This window comes from Strigops habroptila, unplaced genomic scaffold, assembly GCF_004027225.2.
Source record: "Strigops habroptila isolate Jane unplaced genomic scaffold, bStrHab1.2.pri NW_022045628.1_ctg1, whole genome shotgun sequence".
Taxonomy (NCBI): Eukaryota; Metazoa; Chordata; class Aves; order Psittaciformes; family Psittacidae; genus Strigops; species Strigops habroptila.
The window spans coordinates 602-19,025 of NW_022651105.1; the positions used below are offsets into that span (position 1 = coordinate 602).

Below are 18,424 nucleotides of genomic sequence, written 5' to 3' on the forward strand. Positions count from 1 at the left end.
GGGGCTATAGAGAGTGGTGTATGGGAGCTATAGGGGACAGTATATGGGGCTATAGGGCATGGAACATGGGGCTATAGGGGATAAAAGGACAGGGGGCATGGGGCTATTGTGGATATGGGCTATAGGGGATGGGGGATATGAGTGCTATAGGGAACGAGGAATATGGTGTTATAGGGGCTATATGGGTCAGGGAATAAGGGGCTATAGGGACTAAACAGGACAGGGGATATGGGGCTATAGGAGACAGGGAGTTTGAGGACTACAGGGTACCCAGACTAGGGGGCTATAGGGAATATAGGGGACGGCGAGCATGGGGGCTATAAGGGACAGGAGTTACGAGGCTATAGCAGACATGGGGCATGAGGCTATAGGGGCCGGGGGCCATGGGGGCTATAGGGAGCCTATAGGAGCTGGCGCAGGCCCCAGGGGCCCATGGGGAGCTGCCCCACGGGGGCTGGAGAAGGACATTGGAGCCCATAGGAGCTGCAGAACACCTCGGGCACCTATAGTGCCACAGCCCCCCTGGAGCCAGCCCCACTGAGGGTCTATAGGGGAGGTGACACCAGTGTCCCCAAGGCCACCCTCAGCCCCTCGCCTCCTTCATCCTTTATTAAAGCCAGAGGGAGGGGACATCCCCATCCCCACAGAGCACCAGCGTCCCCCCAATGGGGGGCACCAAGGGGGGGGGGGACGGTGACACCCCAAAGGGCCACCCCCCCCCCCAATGTCCCGGGGGGGGTCAGGGCTGCTCCGGGCTGAGGCCACACGTTGTCCCCACCGGTGGTGGCACCGCGTAGACCAAGGGCTCCTCCTCCTCCTCCCCACAGATGATGGTGACGGCAGCGGGAGGCGGCAGCTCCGGCTGCAGGCAGGACACTGGGGGGCCCTGCGGGGACACCATAGGGCAGGACATTGGGGGGCCCTGCGGGGGACACCATAGGGGCAGGACATTGGGGTGACACCCTGTGGACAGGACATAGGGGTCCCCAAAGGATAAGGGAAGGACATTGGGGTGACAGCATAGGGGCAGGACACTGGGGGGCCCAAGGGATAAGGACATTGGGGTGACACCATAGGGGCAGGAGATTGGGGGCCCCTGGCAGTGATACCATAGGGGCAGGACATTGGGGGGCCCAAGGGATAAGGCCCTGGGGGTGACACCATAGGGCAGGACATTGGGGTCCCCAAGGGATAAGAACATTGGGGTTCCTTGGGGACAGGACATTGGGGTCCTCATGGGATAAGGACATGGGGGTCCCCTAGGGATAAGGACACTGGGATGGCACCATGAGGGCAGGACAGTGGGGTCCCCAAGGGATAAGAACTTTGGGGTGCCTTGGGGACAGGACATTGGGGTCCCCTAGGGACAGGACAGAGGGGTCCCCAAGGGATAAGGACACTGGGGTGACACCATAGGGGCAGGACATTGGGGGGCCCAAGGGATAAGAACATTGGGGCCCCTTGGCAACAGGACATTGGGGTCCTCATGGGATAAGGGCATTGGGGTCCCCTGGGAATAAGGACATTGGGGTCCCCTGGGGGCAGGACAGAGGGGTCCCCAAAGGATAAGGACACCGGGGTGACACCACAGGGGCAGGACATTGGGGTCCCTTGGGGACAGGACATTGGGGTCCCCAAGGGATATGGACATTGGGGTGACACCATGAGGGCAGGACACTGGGGTGCTCAAGGGATAAGAACATTGGGGTCCCTTGGGGACAGGACATTGGGGTCCTCATGGGATAAGGACATTGGGGTCCCCTGGGGATAAGAACACTGGGGTGACACCATGAGGGCAGGACACTGTGGTCCTCATAGGATAAGTACATTGGGGACTCCTGGGAATAAGGACATTGGGGTCCCCTAGGGGCAGGACAGAGGAGTCCCCAAGGGATAAGGGCACTGGGGTGGCACCATAGAGGCAGGACATTGGGGTCCCCAAGGGATAAGAACATTGGGGTCCCTTGGCGACAGGACATTGGGGTCCTTAGGGGATAAGGACATAGGGGTCCCCTGGGAATAAGGACACTGGGGTGACACAATAGGGGCAGGGCATTGGGGTCCCCAAGGGATATGGACATTGGGGACCCCTTGGGGCAGGACACTGGGGTTCCCCCTGAGGTGCCCCCCCCTTCCCCGTGTCCCCCCTTGTCACCTACCCCCCCGGGCCTGTCCTCGCGGCGCAGCCGCTCCACCAAGCCCTCCATGGCCTCCAGGCGGGCGCGGTGGCGCCGGTGCCGCTGCTGCAGCACCTTCACCTTCCTCTGCAGCACCAGCGCCACGGCCACCAGCTCCTGGGTGCTCAGCTCCACCGGGGCCACCACCGCGGGGCCACCGGGGGCCGCCGGGTGCTCCTCGGGCTGCGGCGCTGGAGCAGGCTCCGCAGGGACAAGGGGCTGATGCGGTGGCACCGGCTCCGCGCCGCTCGCTGCGAGGGGCTCCTCAGGCCGGGTGGTGCTGGAAGGGCGCTGGTCCGGGGGGGGGGGGGGGGGGGGGAAACAGCCCAAAATGACCCGTTGCTGGAGGGTCTCGTAAGGGGGAGGGAGGAGAAGGGGCAATGATGGAGTTTTCACCCCAAAAAGGCTCCTCCTGACCCCTCGGGGGGACCCCACCAACCCCCAAGAGCTTTAATCCCTCCTGAGGGGGCTTCAGAACCTTCCCCGCTCCTCGAGCCCCTTCGGGGAAGCTCCTGCACCCTCCCAGGGGGCGTTTCGGACCGTTTGGACCCTCCCAGGGGGCGTTTCGGACCGCTTGAGGCCCTTCCAGGGCGGTCTTAGACCATTCGGAGCCCTTCCAGGGCCGTTTGGAGCCCTCCCAGGCGTTTCGGACCGTTTTGGACCCTCCCAGGGGGCGTTTCGGACCGTTTGACACCCTCCCAGGGGGCGTTTCGGACCGTTTGACACCCTCCCAGGGGGCGTTTCGGACCCTTTGGGACCTCCCAGGGGGCGTTTCGGACCCTTTGGGACCTCCCAGGGCAGTGTTAGACCATTCGGAGCCCTTCCAGGGCCGTTTGGAGCCCTCCCAGGGGCGTTTCGGACCGTTTTGGACCCTCCCAAGCGGTGTTTTGGACCGTTTGGAGCCCTCCCAGGGGCGTTTCGGGCCGTTTTGGACTCTCCCGGGGGCGTTTCGGACCGTTTTGCACCCTCCCAGGGCTGTTTTAGACCGTTTGAGGCCCTTCCAGGGCCGTTTTGGACCATTTCGGGCTCTTCCAGGGCCGTTTTGGACCGTTTGAAGCCCTGGGTGGGGGGCTGTCTCACCGGGGGGGCGCAGGGGAAGATGGTGGGCACGGCATCGGGGCGCAGGTACCGCACACCCCAGCGGTACTGGAAGCAGGAGGGCTCGAAGTGGTCGCTGCAGAGGTGCTGGTGCCGGGTGGGCACCCAGTTCTCCTGCCCCATCCGCTCCAGCCATTGCCGCAGGCGCGGCGCGTCCTGCAGCGGGAACCTGGGGGGGACACAGGGGTCGGGGGGGGGCCCAGCACCCACAAACAGCATCCAGGACCGAGGTCCCAGCACCGGGGCCCGGCCCTCAGAACCAAGGTCCCGGCACCCAGCACCGGGTCACAGGACCCAGAATGGGTGTCCCAGCACCCAGGTTCCAGCACCCAGAACCACGACCTAGCACCCAGCACCGAGGTCCCAGCACCCAGGCCCCGGCACCCAGCACCGAGGTCCCGGCACCCAGGTCCCAGCACCGAGGGCCTGGCCCCCAGCATCGAGGTCCCAGGACCAGGACCCGGGATCCAGCACCGGGTCCCCCAGCAGCCACCACCGAGGTCCCAGCCCTCAGCACCGGGTCCCGGCTCTCAGCACCGAGGTCCCGGCACCCAGCACCGGGGTCCCGGCGCCCAGCACCGGGACCCGGCACCGAGGTCCCAGCCCCCCGCACCAGGACCCAGCACCCAGGTCCCAGCACCGAGTTCCCGGCACCCAGTACCGGGACCCGGCACCCAGCACCGAGGTCCCGGCACCCAGCACGGAGTCCCAGCACCAGATCCCAGCCCCCGCCCGGGGTCCCAGCCCCCGCCCCGGGCCCGGCGGGCGGTACCGGTAGAAGCTGACGCCTCTCGCCGCCGTCCGCGCCTGTCCCGCCGCATTGGAGCACCGGGGAGCGCGGCACGACTTGGGCATCCCCGGCGCCCGCCGCTACGTAAGGCGGCGGCAACGTGCCGCGTCAGCACGCAGGGCCGTTGCCGTAGCAACGCTTGCTACGTCGTGGCAACGGGGCTTGGAAGCGGGATGCGCCCAGCCGGGACGGCGCCGCTGGACCGTGATGCGTCCGGTTGCTCCCGACGTTAATAACGTTCATGTCCCGTTGGTCCCGAGGCCGTTCGCAACCCGCGGGGCCTGAAGTGCGGCCGCGGGACTCGAACCCGCGGACCCCGGGTGATGGGCAGAGCAGGGGCTGTGGTCAAGCGCCGCCCCGCCCCTCTGCTGAGGGAGCACGGCGTTGATTGGTAGGCATCCGCAGGGCGGAGCCTAACTCCGCTTTGCCGCGCTGCTATTGGTGGTGAGCGGTGAGCGACGTGAGCGCTGGCCAATGGGGAGGCGCGGCCGGGTTTCGGCGCGCTGTTCGGGGCCGGAGCGCGGAGCCATGGCGGCGGGCGGCGGGGCCGGGCCGGGGCATGAGGCGCCTCCGGTGCGGCGGCGATCGCGGCAGCAGGGCCCGGGCGAGGCGGTCAGGGCCGGGGCTTGGGCAGGGGCCGGGCTTGGGGCTCCAGAGCGGGCGGGGCTTGTGGGGGGAGTGAGGGGCTGGGAGGGGGGGCAGCCCATGGGTGCCCGGTGCTGCCCCGGGGCCACCCTTGGGCCCCCCCGCGCCCCACAGCCGCGGGTCCCCCCGCTCCCACCCCGTAGGTGGCGCTGGAGAAGGTGCTGGGCATCACCACGCAGAGCAGCAGCGGCCTGGCCTGCGACCCGGCCTCGGGGCTGCTCGCCTACCCCGCAGGGTGAGCACCCATGGGAGCCCATGGGCACCCCTCTGCACCCACACCCCCCCCCCCCGAGCACCCAGATCGGGTGGAACATCCCCTCTTCCCGTGCAGGTGCGTTGTTGTCATCCTGAACCCCCGGGACAACAGCCAGAGACACCTCCTGAACACTTCCAGGTACCCCCAAACACCGCCGGGTACCCCCAAACATCTCCTGAACACCTCCGGGTACCCCCAAACACCTCCTGAACACCTCCGGGTACCCCCAAACACCTCCAGGTACCCCCCAAACACCTCCAGGTACCCCCCCAAACACCTCCCGAACACCTCCAGGTACCCCCAACACCTCCCAAACACCTCCAGGTACCCCCAAACACCTCCTGAACACCTGCAGGTACCCCCCAAACACCTCCTGAACACCTTTGGGTACCCCCAAACACCTCCAGGTACCCCCCAAACACCTCCAGGTACCCCCCCAAACACCTCCCGAACACCTCCAGGTACCCCCCAAACACCCCCGGGTACCCCCAACCCCCCCCATTCACCCTCTCCTATCACAACCTGCCTTTTCCCTCCGGAACAACCCCAGTGGTTCCAGAATTCCCACTGTTTCCCAGGAACCCCCTGAGCTCCTTGGCCTTCTCTCCCGACGGGAAGCTCCTGGTCACGGGCGAGGTGGGCACCACTTGCTTCCAGCCACCTCCACCCTGATCCCGCTGGGATGGAGCAGCCGGAATCCTTCATCCCAACCTTCCCGAGGCTTCCCCATCCCATCGGATGGGATAGAAGGGGGAAGCTCCCACCACAAGCCAGCGCTTCCCATGGCAGAGCGGGCACCATCCGGCCGTCCGCGTGTGGGACGTGGAGCAACGGAGCCAGCTCGCAGCCCTGCACGGCCACAAGCACAGCGTGCCTTGCGTCACCTTCTCGCCCAGCACCAAGCTCCTGGTGTCCATAGGGTCCCCCCAGGACATGGTGGTCAACGTATGGGACTGGAAGGTGGGTTCCAACCCCACGGAGATGGCTTCAAGCAGCTCTTTGGGCTCTTCACACTTGTGGCGTAGGAGCCAACCGGTGTCTCCTTTCCTGAGCAGAAAGGTTCTCTGGTGGCCTCCAACAAGGTGTCCTGCAAAGTGGTGGCTGTGGCCTTCTCCGAGGACAACTACTTTGTCACTGTGGGGCAGCGCCACGTCAAGTTCTGGTACCTGGAGGCCTCGAGGGAGCTGAAGGTGAGGAGATGCTCTTTGCCAGCGTCATTCCGTAGGGATCCAGCTCAGCTGAGGGTGGGAATCCCGGTGCTGAAGGGGTGGGAATGGCTGGGTCTGGGTGAAGAACTGAGGAATGGGAAGATTTCATCCCCAGGTCCATGCAAAAGCCGTGAGTCCATGTCTCCGTGTTTGCCTGCATCCCATGTCCCCATCCCATGTCCCCATCCCTGTGTCCCTGTACCAATCCCTGTACCCAGGCCACGGTTGTATCCCATGTCTCCACCCCACATCCATGTCCCCATCCCATGTCCTCAGCCCTATCCCATCCTTGTCCCCCTGTGCTATCTCCATGTCCCCATCACCATATCCCTGTCCCCAATCCCATATCCATGTCCCCATCCTGTGTCCTCAGCCCTATCCCATCCTTGTCCCCCTGTGCTATCTCCATGTCCCCATCCCATATCCATGTCCCCATCCCATGTCCTCAGCCCTACCCCATCCTTGTCCCCCTGTGCTATCCCCATGTCCCCATCCCCATATCCATGTCCCCATCCCCATATCCATGTCCCCATCCCATATCCGTGTCCCCATCCCATGTCCTCAGCCCTACCCCATCCTTGTCCCCCTGTGCTATCCCCATGTCCCCATCCCCATATCCTCATCCCCATCCCATCCCTGTGTCCCCATGATGTCCCCATGTTCCCCCACCCTTCCTGGTCCCGCTGAATGGCAGAGGGTTGGGATCAATGGAGGAGAACCCAGTTGGAAGCCTGGAGCTGGTGTTCCCCAGGGATCAAGAGTGGGTCTGGTCTAATCTGACCTAAAGGGACTCCAGGAGACCTGGAGGGGCCTTTGGACACGGGATGGGGGGATGGGGTGAGGAGATAGTGGAAGAGATGGATGGGATATGGGGAGGAAGCTCTTCACCGTGACGTTGGGATGGGTTGAACGGAGAAGGTTTGGCTGCTCCATCACCATCAAGACCAAGTTGGAGCAACCCATTATCCCCATTGGAACTGCTGCTCTCCAGCTCCTTCCCAACCCATCCCATGACCTCATGATCTGGGTGGTTTGGGAACACCGGGGCCACCCATTGCAGGGCAACGCGACGGTGCCGCTGGTGGGACGCTCGGGGCTCCTGGGGGAGCTCCATGACAACACCTTCTGCGGCGTCGCCTGTGGCCAAGGCCCCACGTTGGGCAGCACCTTCTGCATCTCCTCCTCGGGGCTGCTCTGCAGCTTCAGCAGCAGGAGGGTGCTGCAGGCACAGCTCCACCTGCGGGTGAGGAACCCCCCAAGAACCCCTGCGGGGGAAGGCCAGGGGCTGGGGGTCACCATCGGTGGTTCTATGGGCTGGGGGTCACCAGCACTGGTCCCATGGGCTGGGGGTCACCATCAGTGGTTCTATGGGCTGGGGGTCTCCATCACCGGCCCCATGGGCTGGGGGTCACCAGCACTGGTTCTATGGGCTGGGGGTCACCATTGGTGTTTCCATGGGCTGGGGGTCTCCATCACTGGTTCTATGGGCTGGGGGTCACCATCAGTGGTCTCATGTGCTGGGGGTCACCATCACTGGTTCTATGGGCTGGGGGTCCCCATCACTGGTTCTATGGGCTGGGGGTCACCATTGGTGTTTCCATGGGCTGGGGGTCTCCATCACTGGTTCTATGGGCTGGGGGTCACCATCAGTGGTCTCATGTGCTGGGGGTCACCATCACTGGTTCTATGGGCTGGGGGTCCCCATTGGTGGCCCCATGGGCTGGGGGTCCCCATCGGTGGTCCCATGGGCTGGGGGTCTCCATCACTGGTTCTATGGGCTGGGGGTCACCATCGGTGGTTCTACGGGCTGGGGGTCCCCATCGGTGGCCCCATGGGCTGGGGGTCACCATCGGTGGCCCCATGGGCTGGGGGTCGCCATCACTGGTTCCATGGGCTGGGGGTCACCATTGGTGGTTCTATGGGCTGGGGGTCCCCATCACTGGTCCCATGGGCTGGGGGTCACCATCACTGGCCCCATGGGCTGGGGGTCACCAGCACTGGTTCTATGGGCTCAGGGTCTCCATCACTGATTCTATGGGCTGGGGGTCACCATTGGTGTTTCCATGGGCTGGGGGTCTCCATCACCGGCCCCATGGGCTGGGGGTCACCATCGGTGGCCCCATGGGCTGGGGGTCACCATCACTGGTTCTATGGGCTGGGGGTCACCATCGGTGGTTCTACGGGCTGGGGGTCCCCATCGGTGGCCCCATGGGCTGGGGGTCCCCATTGGTGGCCCCATGGGCTGGGGGTCCCCATCACCGGTCCCACGGGCTGGGGGTCCCCGTCGGTGGTTGCAGGTGTCAATGGGGACCTGCCTGTGCCTGGCTGAGGAGCTGCTGTTCTGCGGCGGCAGCAACGGCTCCGTGAGGGTTCTCCGGGCTCGGGACATGGGGTATCTGCGGGACCTTCCCAAGCCCCATCCCTTGGGAGTGGATGTCAGCCGGGACCCCCCGCCGAGGTACGGATGGGTGGGGGGACACTGGGGGGGGGCCTTGAGGGCTGCAGGGAGCTGGGCCTCCCTCCCATGGGATCATGGAACCATTGAATCCTGGAATCACTGAAGAAAGGAATCATGGAATCGAGCAGGTTGGAAACGACCTTTAAGCCCATCCAGTCCAACCTTCACCCCAGCACTGCCAAAGCCACCACTGCACCATGGCACTGTGGACCTTGTCTCCATGGTTAGGAACCACTTCCAGGGATGTGATCCCATCATTCCAGCCTGTTCCAATGCCTCTGGGGCAGGAATTGTTCCCAATATCCCACCTAAACCCTCCCCTGGGGCAGCTTGAGGCCATTTCCTCTTGTGTCATCCCTTGGGACCAGCCACCTCCTGGCTCCATCCTTTCAGGTCGCCCCATGAGCCTTCTCCTCATAGTTCCTCACAGGACTTGTCCTCCAGCCCCTTCTCTGGAGCAGCTCCAGCACCTCTCTTTGGAAGATGATGGAGAGGCCCCGGAGCTCCATCCCCACCTCGTTTGGGTGCTGCACATAGGGATGGAGATGCCGAATCCAACCTGCTCCTGGGGTGATGCTCTGGAGGTTCCAAACCCCCTGAAGCCCCTTTGCTTCCTTCTCCTTGAAGGCCACCAGAGCTGATCTACCCCGACACCATCGCCATGGCCTACGACAGCCACAACCAGTGCTTGGCCTGCGTCTACAGGGACCACAGCATCTACGTGTGGGACGTGAGGGACCTGCAGCACGTCACCAGGGTCTGCTCCGAGCTTTTCCATAGCTCCTTCGTCTGGAGCATCGAGGTGAGGCTCCCATGGAGGTGAGTCGGGTCCTTCCCAACCTCTTTGCTCCCCCCTTTCACCCTGCTCCCCAACTTCCATGTGCAGATGTATCCTGAATGTGAGGAGCAAAGATCCCACCTGGCTCCTGGTTCCTTCCTGACGTGCTCCTCGGACAACACCATCCGTGCTTGGAGCTTGGGAAGCGGCTCCGTGCGTCCCGGCGAGGGCAGCGCCTGCAGCTCGGTAGGACGGGCTCCATGTGCCCGTGTCCCACCTCCAGGGCTCTTCCTTTGCAGGCACTGGAGGGGTTGGATGGGTTCCATCACGCTTGGGCTCCGTTGGTGGTGCTGAGCAGGAGAGGAACAGGGATTTGAGGGGGTTGGGGTCATTCGAGTGGGTCAAAGTGGCTTTTCCTTCTGCCACCATCGCTATATCCCTCTGGATACCATTATGCTCCTCCAATCCCGGTGCTTCCCAAAAGCATGTTGGAAGCAGCGGGATGGGCTGCCCAGAGATCCTCACTGTCCCCTTCTCCTCCTGCCCCAAGACCCTGCTGAGCATCATCTACGTGGACAGCACCATCCAGCACCTCCAGGACTGCTCTGGCATTCCTGACTGGAGCGAGAAGGGGCCTCACCTGGATGCCAGGGCTGGGGTGAGGGTGATGCAGGTCAGTCCAGATGGACAGCACCTTGCATCGGGAGACAGAACAGGAACCCTCAGGCAAGTGGCTCCATGGTCCCACCAGGGCTTGGAGCAGCTCCGAGCTGTATCCCGGTGGGATTCCCGCTTGGTTGCCGTGGCTTGGGAAGGCTGAGCTGTGCCTTCCCCACAGGATCCATGAGCTGCGGTCCGGGCAGGAGGTGGCCAAGGTGGAAGCTCACGATTCCGAAGTGCTTTGCTTGGAATACTCCAAGCCAGAGACGGGTAAAGCTTCATCCCACCCAAATCCAGCCCTGGAGAAGCCTTTGGTGCTGCTCTTCCAGCTGGAAAAGCTGCTCCTTCCCCAAAGGAGCAGAGGAATCCCTCAAAAGCAGCTTTGTGGGAATTCTCTCTCCTTTGGGATGCCCCAGGAGCTGGAGACCAGCCTGAAGGGCAGAGATGGAGGTGACCATCTCCAGGCAGGACCTTCACTTAACATCAAACACATCATTTCCTCACCATTCCCTGTTTTGGGAATGCCTCCAGGAGCAGCTCTCTTGGCTTCCGGAAGCAGGGACCGCCTGATCCATGTCTTGAACGTGGCCAAGGGCTACAAGCTGGAGCAGACCCTGGATGACCACTCCTCTGCCATAACCTCCATCAAGTTCGCTGGTAGGTGCTTCCTTCCCACCCAAATGCCCACCATGGGCCTTGCTCTTCCTTCCAAACAGGCATTCCCATCCCGAAACTTCCATGGGTGCTTTGGAAGAGGCTCTGGATGAAGCCATCCATTGGAGGGGATCCACGTCCCACCTTTGGATTGCATCTCGATGCTGAAGGAATCATCTCCCCACGGATTCAGTGCTGGGATCCCACCTGGGTTCTGGCCCCATATCCATAATGGAAGCTGGAGGGCTTGGATGGGATGAACCTGGACCCCACCTGGATTCCATCCCCATATCCAAGGGTGACCCCCTTCTCACCTCCCCTTGTCTTCTCCATGCCCAGGCCACGGGGACATCCAGCTCATCAGCTGCGGCGCCGATAAGAGCGTCTACTTCCGCCAGGCTCAAAAGGTGGGATAAGGGCATTCCCATGGGATCCGCTGGCTCCATCCCCTCCCAGTCCCATGGCAACGTGGCTCTCCCCATCTCCCACAGCTCCTGGATGGCTTCAGCTTCACCAGGACCCACCACGTGGCTGAGAAGACCACCTTGTACGACATGGACATGGACAGGACGCAGGAGGACGTGGCTGTCGCGTGTCAGGACAGGAACGTGAGGTGAAGGAGCTGGGTCACCTCCTCAGTGGTGGCCCCGGGGGGTCCTGAGCAGCCTCAGCACCTCCTGTTCCTCCCCAGGGTCTACAGCACGGCCAGCGGGAAGCTGAAGCGCTGCTACAAGGGCTCGCAGGGGGAGGATGGCTCCTTGTTGAAGGTGAGAAGGTGGTTTCCACCATCCAGCACTGGTGGGGTGTCCGTAACACCAGAACTTGGCCAACATCTCAATGGAGACCTGCCCATAGACATTGCCCATGGTCAACATCTCAGTGGAGACCTGCCCATAGACATTGCCCATGGTCAACGTCTCAATGGAGACCTGCCCATAGACATTGCCCATGGTCAATATCTCCATGGAGACCTGCCCATAGACATTGCCCATGGTCAACATCTCAGTGGAGACCTGCCCATAGACATTGCCCATGGTCAATATCTCAATGGAGACCTGCCCATAGACATTGCCCATGGTCCATGGCTGGAAGAGGAGACGTTGGCCAACAGGACCCTGCTGGAGCAGGTCCAGAGGAGGCCACGGAGCTGCTCCAAGGGCTGGAGCCCCTCTGCTATGGACCAGGCTGAGGGATCTGGGCTTGTCCAGCCTGGAGAAGAGCTGGAGACCTTCCTGCAGCCTTTCCATGCTGGAAACCTGGAGAAAGGCTTTGGCCAGGCTCTGCAGGGACAGGACAAGGGGCAAGAGCTTCCAACTGAGCCAGGGGAGGGGTGGCTTGGCCATAGGGAAGAGCTGTTGGCCCATGAGGGTGGTGGGACACTGGGATGGGTTGGATGGAGAAGGTTTGGCTGCTCCATCACCATCAAGGCCAGGTTGGAGCAACCCTATGGAAGGTGTCTCCATTGGAAGTGGATGATCTCCAGGCTCCTTCCCAAGCCAAAGCATTCCATGATTCCATGATGTGGGTGCTGGTTGAAGCTCTCACCCCACTTCTCCTCTCCTCAGGTCCACTTGGATCCTTCAGGAACCTTCTTGGCCACCAGCTCCTCTGACAAGAGCATCTCCCTCGTTGACTTCCAGTCTGGCGAGTGCGTGGCCAAGCTCTTGGGCCATTCAGGTTTGATTCCTTATGGATACGCTGGGATGTGCCCATGGGAATGCTGCTGGGAACAGCCTGCTTTGGGATGGGAAGCCCCTTCCCAAGGCCCCCTCCACCCCGTCCACCTCCTCCAAGAGCACAGGGCTTGATCCTGACACACAATTCCTGCTTTTGGGAATAGAGATCGTCACAGGGATGCGGTTCTCCCCCGACTGTCGGCACCTCATCACGGTCTCTGGAGACAGGTAGGAGGAGAGGACCTTCCATCCCAGATCCCACCTGGATTCCAGCCCCATATCCAAGTGCTGGAGGGCTTGGATGGGATGAACCTGGGTCCCATCTGGATTCCAGCCCCATATCCAAGTGCTGGAGGGCTTGGATGGGATGAACCTGGACCCACCTGGGTTCCAGCCCCATATCCAAGTGCTGGAGGGCTTGGATGGGATGAACCTGGACCCACCTGGGTTCCAGCCCCGTATCCAAGTGCTGGAGGGCTTGGATGGGATGAACCTGGATCCCATCTGGATTCCAGCCTCATATCCACGTGCTGGAGGGCTTGGATGGGATGAACCTGGATCCCACCTGGATTCCAGCCCCATATCCAAGTGCTGGAGGGCTTGGATGGGATGAACCTGGATCCCACCTGGATTCCAGCCCCATATCCAAGTGCTGGAGGGCTTGGATGGGATGAACCTGGATCCCACCTGGATTCCAGCCCCATATCCAAGTGCTGGAGGGCTTGGATGGGATGAAGCTGGATCCCACCTGGATTCCAGCCCCATATCCAAGTGCTGGAGGGCTTGGATGGGATGAACCTGGATCCCATCTGGATTCCAGCCTCATATCCACGTGCTGGAGGGCTTGGATGGGATGAACCTGGATCCCACCTGGGTTCCAGCCCCATATCCAAGTGCTGGAGGGCTTGGATGGGATGAACCTGGACCCACCTGGGTTCCAGCCCCATATCCAAGTGCTGGAGGGCTTGGATGGGATGAACCTGGATCCCACCTGGATTCCAGCCCCATAGCCAAGTGCTGGAGGGCTTGGATGGGATGAACCTGGATCCCACCTGGATTCCAGCCCCATATCCAAGTGCTGGAGGGCTTGGATGGGATGAAGCTGGATCCCACCTGGATTCCAGCCCCATATCCAAGTGCTGGAGGGCTTGGATGGGATGAACCTGGATCCCACCCGGCTCCCATCCCTGTATCCATAACCTGGCCATGAATTGTCCCATTCCCACCCTTCAGCTGCATCTTCATCTGGCGCCTGGGCCCGGCTGTCACCAGCTCCATGAAGCTGCCCCACCTGAAGGACCCTGGTCCCACGGAGCTCCTCAGGTGATGGAGACACCCCCATGTCCCACATCCCACTTTGTCCTTGCCTTGGGGGGCAGGATGACCCCACCATTGCCCCCTTCTCCAGGCAGGAGACCCACATCCTGGTCCCGGATGGGATCCAAGCCCCTGGAGCTGATGAATCTATGGATGAGGAGCAGGATGAAGGCTCAACCCTGCAGACCCCATCCAAGGAGGACTCAGAGCCACGTGTGTTGGGTTCTAGGGGCTCTATGGGGCTGCCCCACGTGGTTCCTGTCCTTATCCCGCTCTTCCCTTCCAGCTCCAGCAGGGATCCTCACCGGGAAGCTGCCAACGTGGGCAAAGAAGCTGGTGGGCCCCAAAGCTTCACCTGGAGATGTTTCCCTTCAGTTCCCTTCCATCCCTTTGGATTCCAGCTCTTCTTTCCTGGTTTTCCAGCTGGGAGAAGTAGATGATGGAGCAGCTCCAAGCCCTTGGGAATGCTACAGGCCACAGGGGCGATGGGCAGAGCAAGGGCTGGTGCACATCAAGACCTGGTTGGAACCCTGCAGTCTGCTTTCAGAGGTCAGTCACCTTCCCCATGGAGTCATGGAATGGGTTGGGAAGGACCTTGGGATCATCCAGTTCCAACGGGGACACCTGCCATTGGGCAGGTTGCTCCAACACTGCCAGGGCTGGAGCAGCCAAACCTTCTCCATCCAACCCATCCCAGTGGCCCACCACCCTCATGGTGAAGAGCTTCATCCCAAGATCCCATCCACCTCTTCCAGCTGGGAGCTGTTCCTCCTCATCCCATCCCTCCACCCACCCTGGAGCTGTGTTGGGATCATCCCAACCCAGGTGGGGATGAATCCAGCTACAGACATCCCACGTCCCACAGGTCGAAAGCTCTTCTAGTGACCTCACTGAGGACTTCCAGCTCTCCGAGCTCTTCCTGGATGAGGAGACCCCCAAGGAACTGGGATCACTGGATACGACTGGGACCAGGTTGGTGGCAAAGCCAAAGTGAAGCCCAAGGTTGGGTGTTGAACCGGTGTCCTCCTGCTTGGCCAGGCCTTCATGGCACCATCCCATGGCCCAGCTCTTCCCGAGCTCCTCTGCTTCCTTGTCCCATCACGGTTTTTCCCTCTGCTTCCCAAACCTCTTCCCATCCCAAAGCCACGTTGGGCTTGGAGGAACCTCAACCCAAGCGTGTCCCCCATTGGGATCAATGGCTTGGTGCCACCACCGTGACCACTGACCCACTGCCTGCTCCCTAAGGACACACACAGAGCTTGGGATCAACCAGGAGGATGCTTCATCCCATCTCCTCACCTTGGGAACGCCGGTGCCTGAAGGTAACGCTGGGAGCATCACTTTGGGGTGGATTTAAGGTCTTTTGGGGGCTCCAGATGGTGCAAATGGGTCTTTCTGATGGTGTCCCAGCAGAGGAGGACCTGGAATGTCCTGATGGAGACGTGGAGGAACCAGAGGAGCACCCCCAGACCCCAGAGCAGGAGAAGTTCCTCAAGCAGCACTTTGAGACACTGGCAAACACTGAAGGTAACAGGAGATGGTGGATCTCTACGGATCCCTATGGATCCCAACCACAGCTGAGCCAACGCTTCCCAACCTGCAGCTCCAGAGGGATTTGGTGGCTCCTTAAAGGATCTGAAACCTCCTGAACCGGAGGAGGAGGAGAAAAGGTTGTTCCTGAACCCTCGCTTGAGCATCTCCACCCGGTTCCTCTCCCGCTGCCAGAAGAACCAGAGGTGAGCACCGGGACCTGTGTCCATCCCATGGGAAAAGGGGATCCCTGCTCCCAACCTTCTCCCATCCCGTAGGTTGGCCTCTGCCTTCCCACGATGGGCACAGCCCCAGGAGCAGCCAAAGCCAGCGCAGGAGCTCCCACCACCAGAGGTGACTTTCTACCTCGATTTGGGGAGAAACAGCCCCAAAAAGGGCAGGTTTGGTTCTTTGGGCCTTCAGGAACGTTCCCATCATCTCTCCAGGCACCTCCAGATGGAAAATGTTGGGAAACGGGAAAGGAAATGGGAAAGGAAACGGGAAAGGAAATGGAAGAGGAAACAGGAGAGGAAACAGGAGAGGAAACGGGAGAGGAAACGGGAGATGGAATGTTCTCCACCACCACCAACCCCATGGGTGGGTGTTGGAGGCCAACAAGGGGCTTCTTTGACCCCGTTTTGGGTGGGAGAAGGTGCTTTGATCCCCATTCCATGATCCCCGTGATCCCGCAGGATCCCAGCTCCACGTAGAAGCTTTCACCACAGCCCTTGGGCTGCTCCGCACCCAGTGCCAGGAGCTGCTGCTCCTCTACGACAAGGTGGGTGCCCCCATGGTGGGGGGGGACAATGGTTTTGGGGGGGGTCTTTGCTTCTCCTCCCTTGGACAACCAAGTGATGATGGATTTGGGGGTCCAGGCTGGAGGCACCAAGGTGGGGGCTTGAAGTGGGGTGACAAAGGGCCCCCCGTGGTGCAGGTGACCCTCTCGGGAGGCACCCAGGAGGACGTGCTCCACGCAAGGAGCGCGCTGGCTGAGCTCTACGGGTGGCTGGCGGCGGAGCTGCGATCCCGGGATGTGATCCAGGACAGCACCATGCAGGACCCCCGGATCCTGATCCTGCTCCGCTCCTACTCCGATGCCCTCCTGGACGTGCTCCGGAGGAGGCTGGAGAGCGGCGATCCCAAAATGCCTTAAGGAATGGAGGTGCTTTGAAGCATTTTGGGTGGGAATTTAGAGGATTCTCCAACTTCGAACCATTTTTGGGTGGGATTTTAGGGAATTCTCCAACTTCGAACCATTTTTGGGTGGGATTTTAGGGAATTCTCCAACTTCGAACCATTTTTGGGTGGGATTTTAGGGAACTCTACAACTTCGAACCATTTTGGGTGGGATTTTAGGGAATTCTCCAAGTTTGAACCATTTTCAGGTGGGATTTTAGGGAATTCTCCAACTTTGAACCATTTTTGGGTGGGATTTTAGGGAATTCTCCAACTTCGAACCATTTTTGGGTGGGATTTTAGGGAATTCCCCAAGTTTGAACCTTTTTTGGGTGGGATTTTAGGGAATTCTCCGACTTCGAACCATTTTGGGGTGGGATTTTAGGGAATTCTCCAAGTTTCAACCATTTTCAGGTGGGATTTTAGGGAAATTTCCAACTTCGAACCATTTTTGGGTGGGATTTTAGGGAATTCTCCAAGTTTGAACCATTTTTGGTGAGATTTTAGGGAATTCTCCAACTTTGAAGCATTTTTGGGTGGGATTTTAGGGAATTCTCCAAGTTCAAACCATTTTTGGGTGGGATTTTAGGGAATTCTCCAACTTCGAACCATTTTTGGGTGGGATTTTAAGGAATTCTCCAACTTCGAACCATTTTTGGGTGGGATTTTAGGGAATTCTCCAACTTTGACCCATTTTTGGGTGGGATTTTAAGGAATTCTCCAAGTTCGAACCATTTTTGGGTGGGATTTTAGGGAATTCTCCAAGTTTGAACCATTTTGGGGTGGGATTTTAGGGAATTCTCCAAGTTTGAACCATTTTGGGGTGGGATTTTAGGGAATTCTCCAAGTTTGAACCATTTTGGGGTGGGATTTTAAGGAATTCTCCAAGTTCGAACCATTTTTGGGTGGGATTTTAGGGAATTCTCCAAGTTTGAACCATTTTGGGGTGGGATTTTAGGGAATTCTCCAAGTTTGAACCATTTTGGGTGGGATTTTAGAGAATTCTCCAAGTTTGAACCATTTTGGGGTGGGATTTTAGGGAATTCTCCAAGTTTGAACCATTTTGGGGTGGGATTTTAGGGAATTCTCCAAGTTTGAACCATTTTGGGTGGGATTTTAGAGAATTCTCCAAGTTTGAACCATTTTGGGGTGGGATTTTAGGGAATTCTCCAAGTTCGAACCATTTTGGGGTGGGATTTTAAGGAATTCTCCAAGTTCGAACCATTTTTGGGTGGGATTTTAAGGAATTCTCCAACTTCGAACCATTTTTGGGTGGGATTTTAGGGAATTCTCCAACTTTGACCCATTTTTGGGTGGGATTTTAAGGAATTCTCCAAGTTCGAACCATTTTTGGGTGGGATTTTAGGGAATTCTCCAAGTTTGAACCATTTTGGGGTGGGATTTTAGGGAATTCTCCAAGTTTGAACCATTTTGGGGTGGGATTTTAGGGAATTCTCCAAGTTTGAACCATTTTGGGGTGGGATTTTAGGGAATTCTCCAAGTTTGAACCATTTTGGGGTGGGATTTTAGGGAATTCTCCAAGTTTGAACCATTTTGGGTGGGATTTTAGAGAATTCTCCAAGTTTGAACCATTTTGGGGTGGGATTTTAGGGAATTCTCCAAGTTCGAACCATTTTGGGGTGGGATTTTAAGGAATTCTCCAAGTTCGAACCATTTTTGGGTGGGATTTTAGGGAATTCTCCAACTTCGATCCATTTTGGGTGGGACTTTAGGGAATTCTCCAACTTCGAACAATTTTTGGGTGGGATTTTAGGGAATTCTCCAAGTTTCAACAATTTTTGGGTGGGATTTTAGAGAATTCTCCAACTTCGAAGCATTTTTGGGTGGGACTTTAGGGAATTCTCCAACTTCGAACAATTTTTGGGTGGGATTTTAGGGAATTCCCCAAGTTTGAACCCTTTTCAGGTGGGATTTTAGGGAATTCCCCAAGTTTGAACCATTTTTGGGTGGGATTTTAGGGAATTCTCCAACTTTGAACCA

The 18,424-nt window shown here is 59.5% G+C and overlaps 2 protein-coding genes across 3 annotated transcripts; one reads left to right on the forward strand and one right to left on the reverse strand.

Annotated features, from left to right (window-relative positions):
- Positions 1-342: 342 nt before the first annotated feature.
- On the reverse strand, positions 343-4,387 carry THAP8 (THAP domain containing 8). Of its 2 annotated transcripts, none has more exons than XM_030474993.1 (4): positions 4,048-4,387; positions 3,258-3,444; positions 2,160-2,468; positions 343-886 (listed from the first exon to the last, which is right to left on the reverse strand). In XM_030474993.1, exons 1-4 carry the CDS (start codon positions 4,128-4,130, stop codon positions 740-742), a joined length of 726 nt encoding a protein of 241 aa, XP_030330853.1. In that variant the 5' UTR covers positions 4,131-4,387; the 3' UTR covers positions 343-739. The 2 variants fall into 2 exon arrangements, with proteins under 2 accessions (XP_030330853.1, XP_030330852.1); XM_030474992.1 differs by having other exon boundaries at positions 343-922.
- Positions 4,388-4,581: 194 nt separating this feature from the next.
- Positions 4,582-15,747, forward strand: WDR62 (WD repeat domain 62; the record flags this gene model as incomplete). Its single annotated transcript, XM_030475050.1, has 28 exons — positions 4,582-4,638; positions 4,854-4,945; positions 5,042-5,104; positions 5,545-5,602; positions 5,756-5,926; positions 6,022-6,156; positions 7,235-7,417; positions 8,472-8,632; positions 9,260-9,434; positions 9,519-9,656; positions 9,961-10,136; positions 10,249-10,340; positions 10,602-10,727; positions 11,064-11,131; positions 11,216-11,337; positions 11,416-11,491; positions 12,290-12,401; positions 12,565-12,628; positions 13,634-13,723; positions 13,809-13,930; positions 14,004-14,053; positions 14,141-14,266; positions 14,583-14,689; positions 14,963-15,039; positions 15,128-15,244; positions 15,321-15,453; positions 15,526-15,601; positions 15,694-15,747. Coding segments are annotated over exons 1-28 (3,009 nt in total), but the record flags the coding sequence as incomplete, so codon positions are not given.
- Between the last annotated feature and the right edge of the window lie 2,677 nt (positions 15,748-18,424).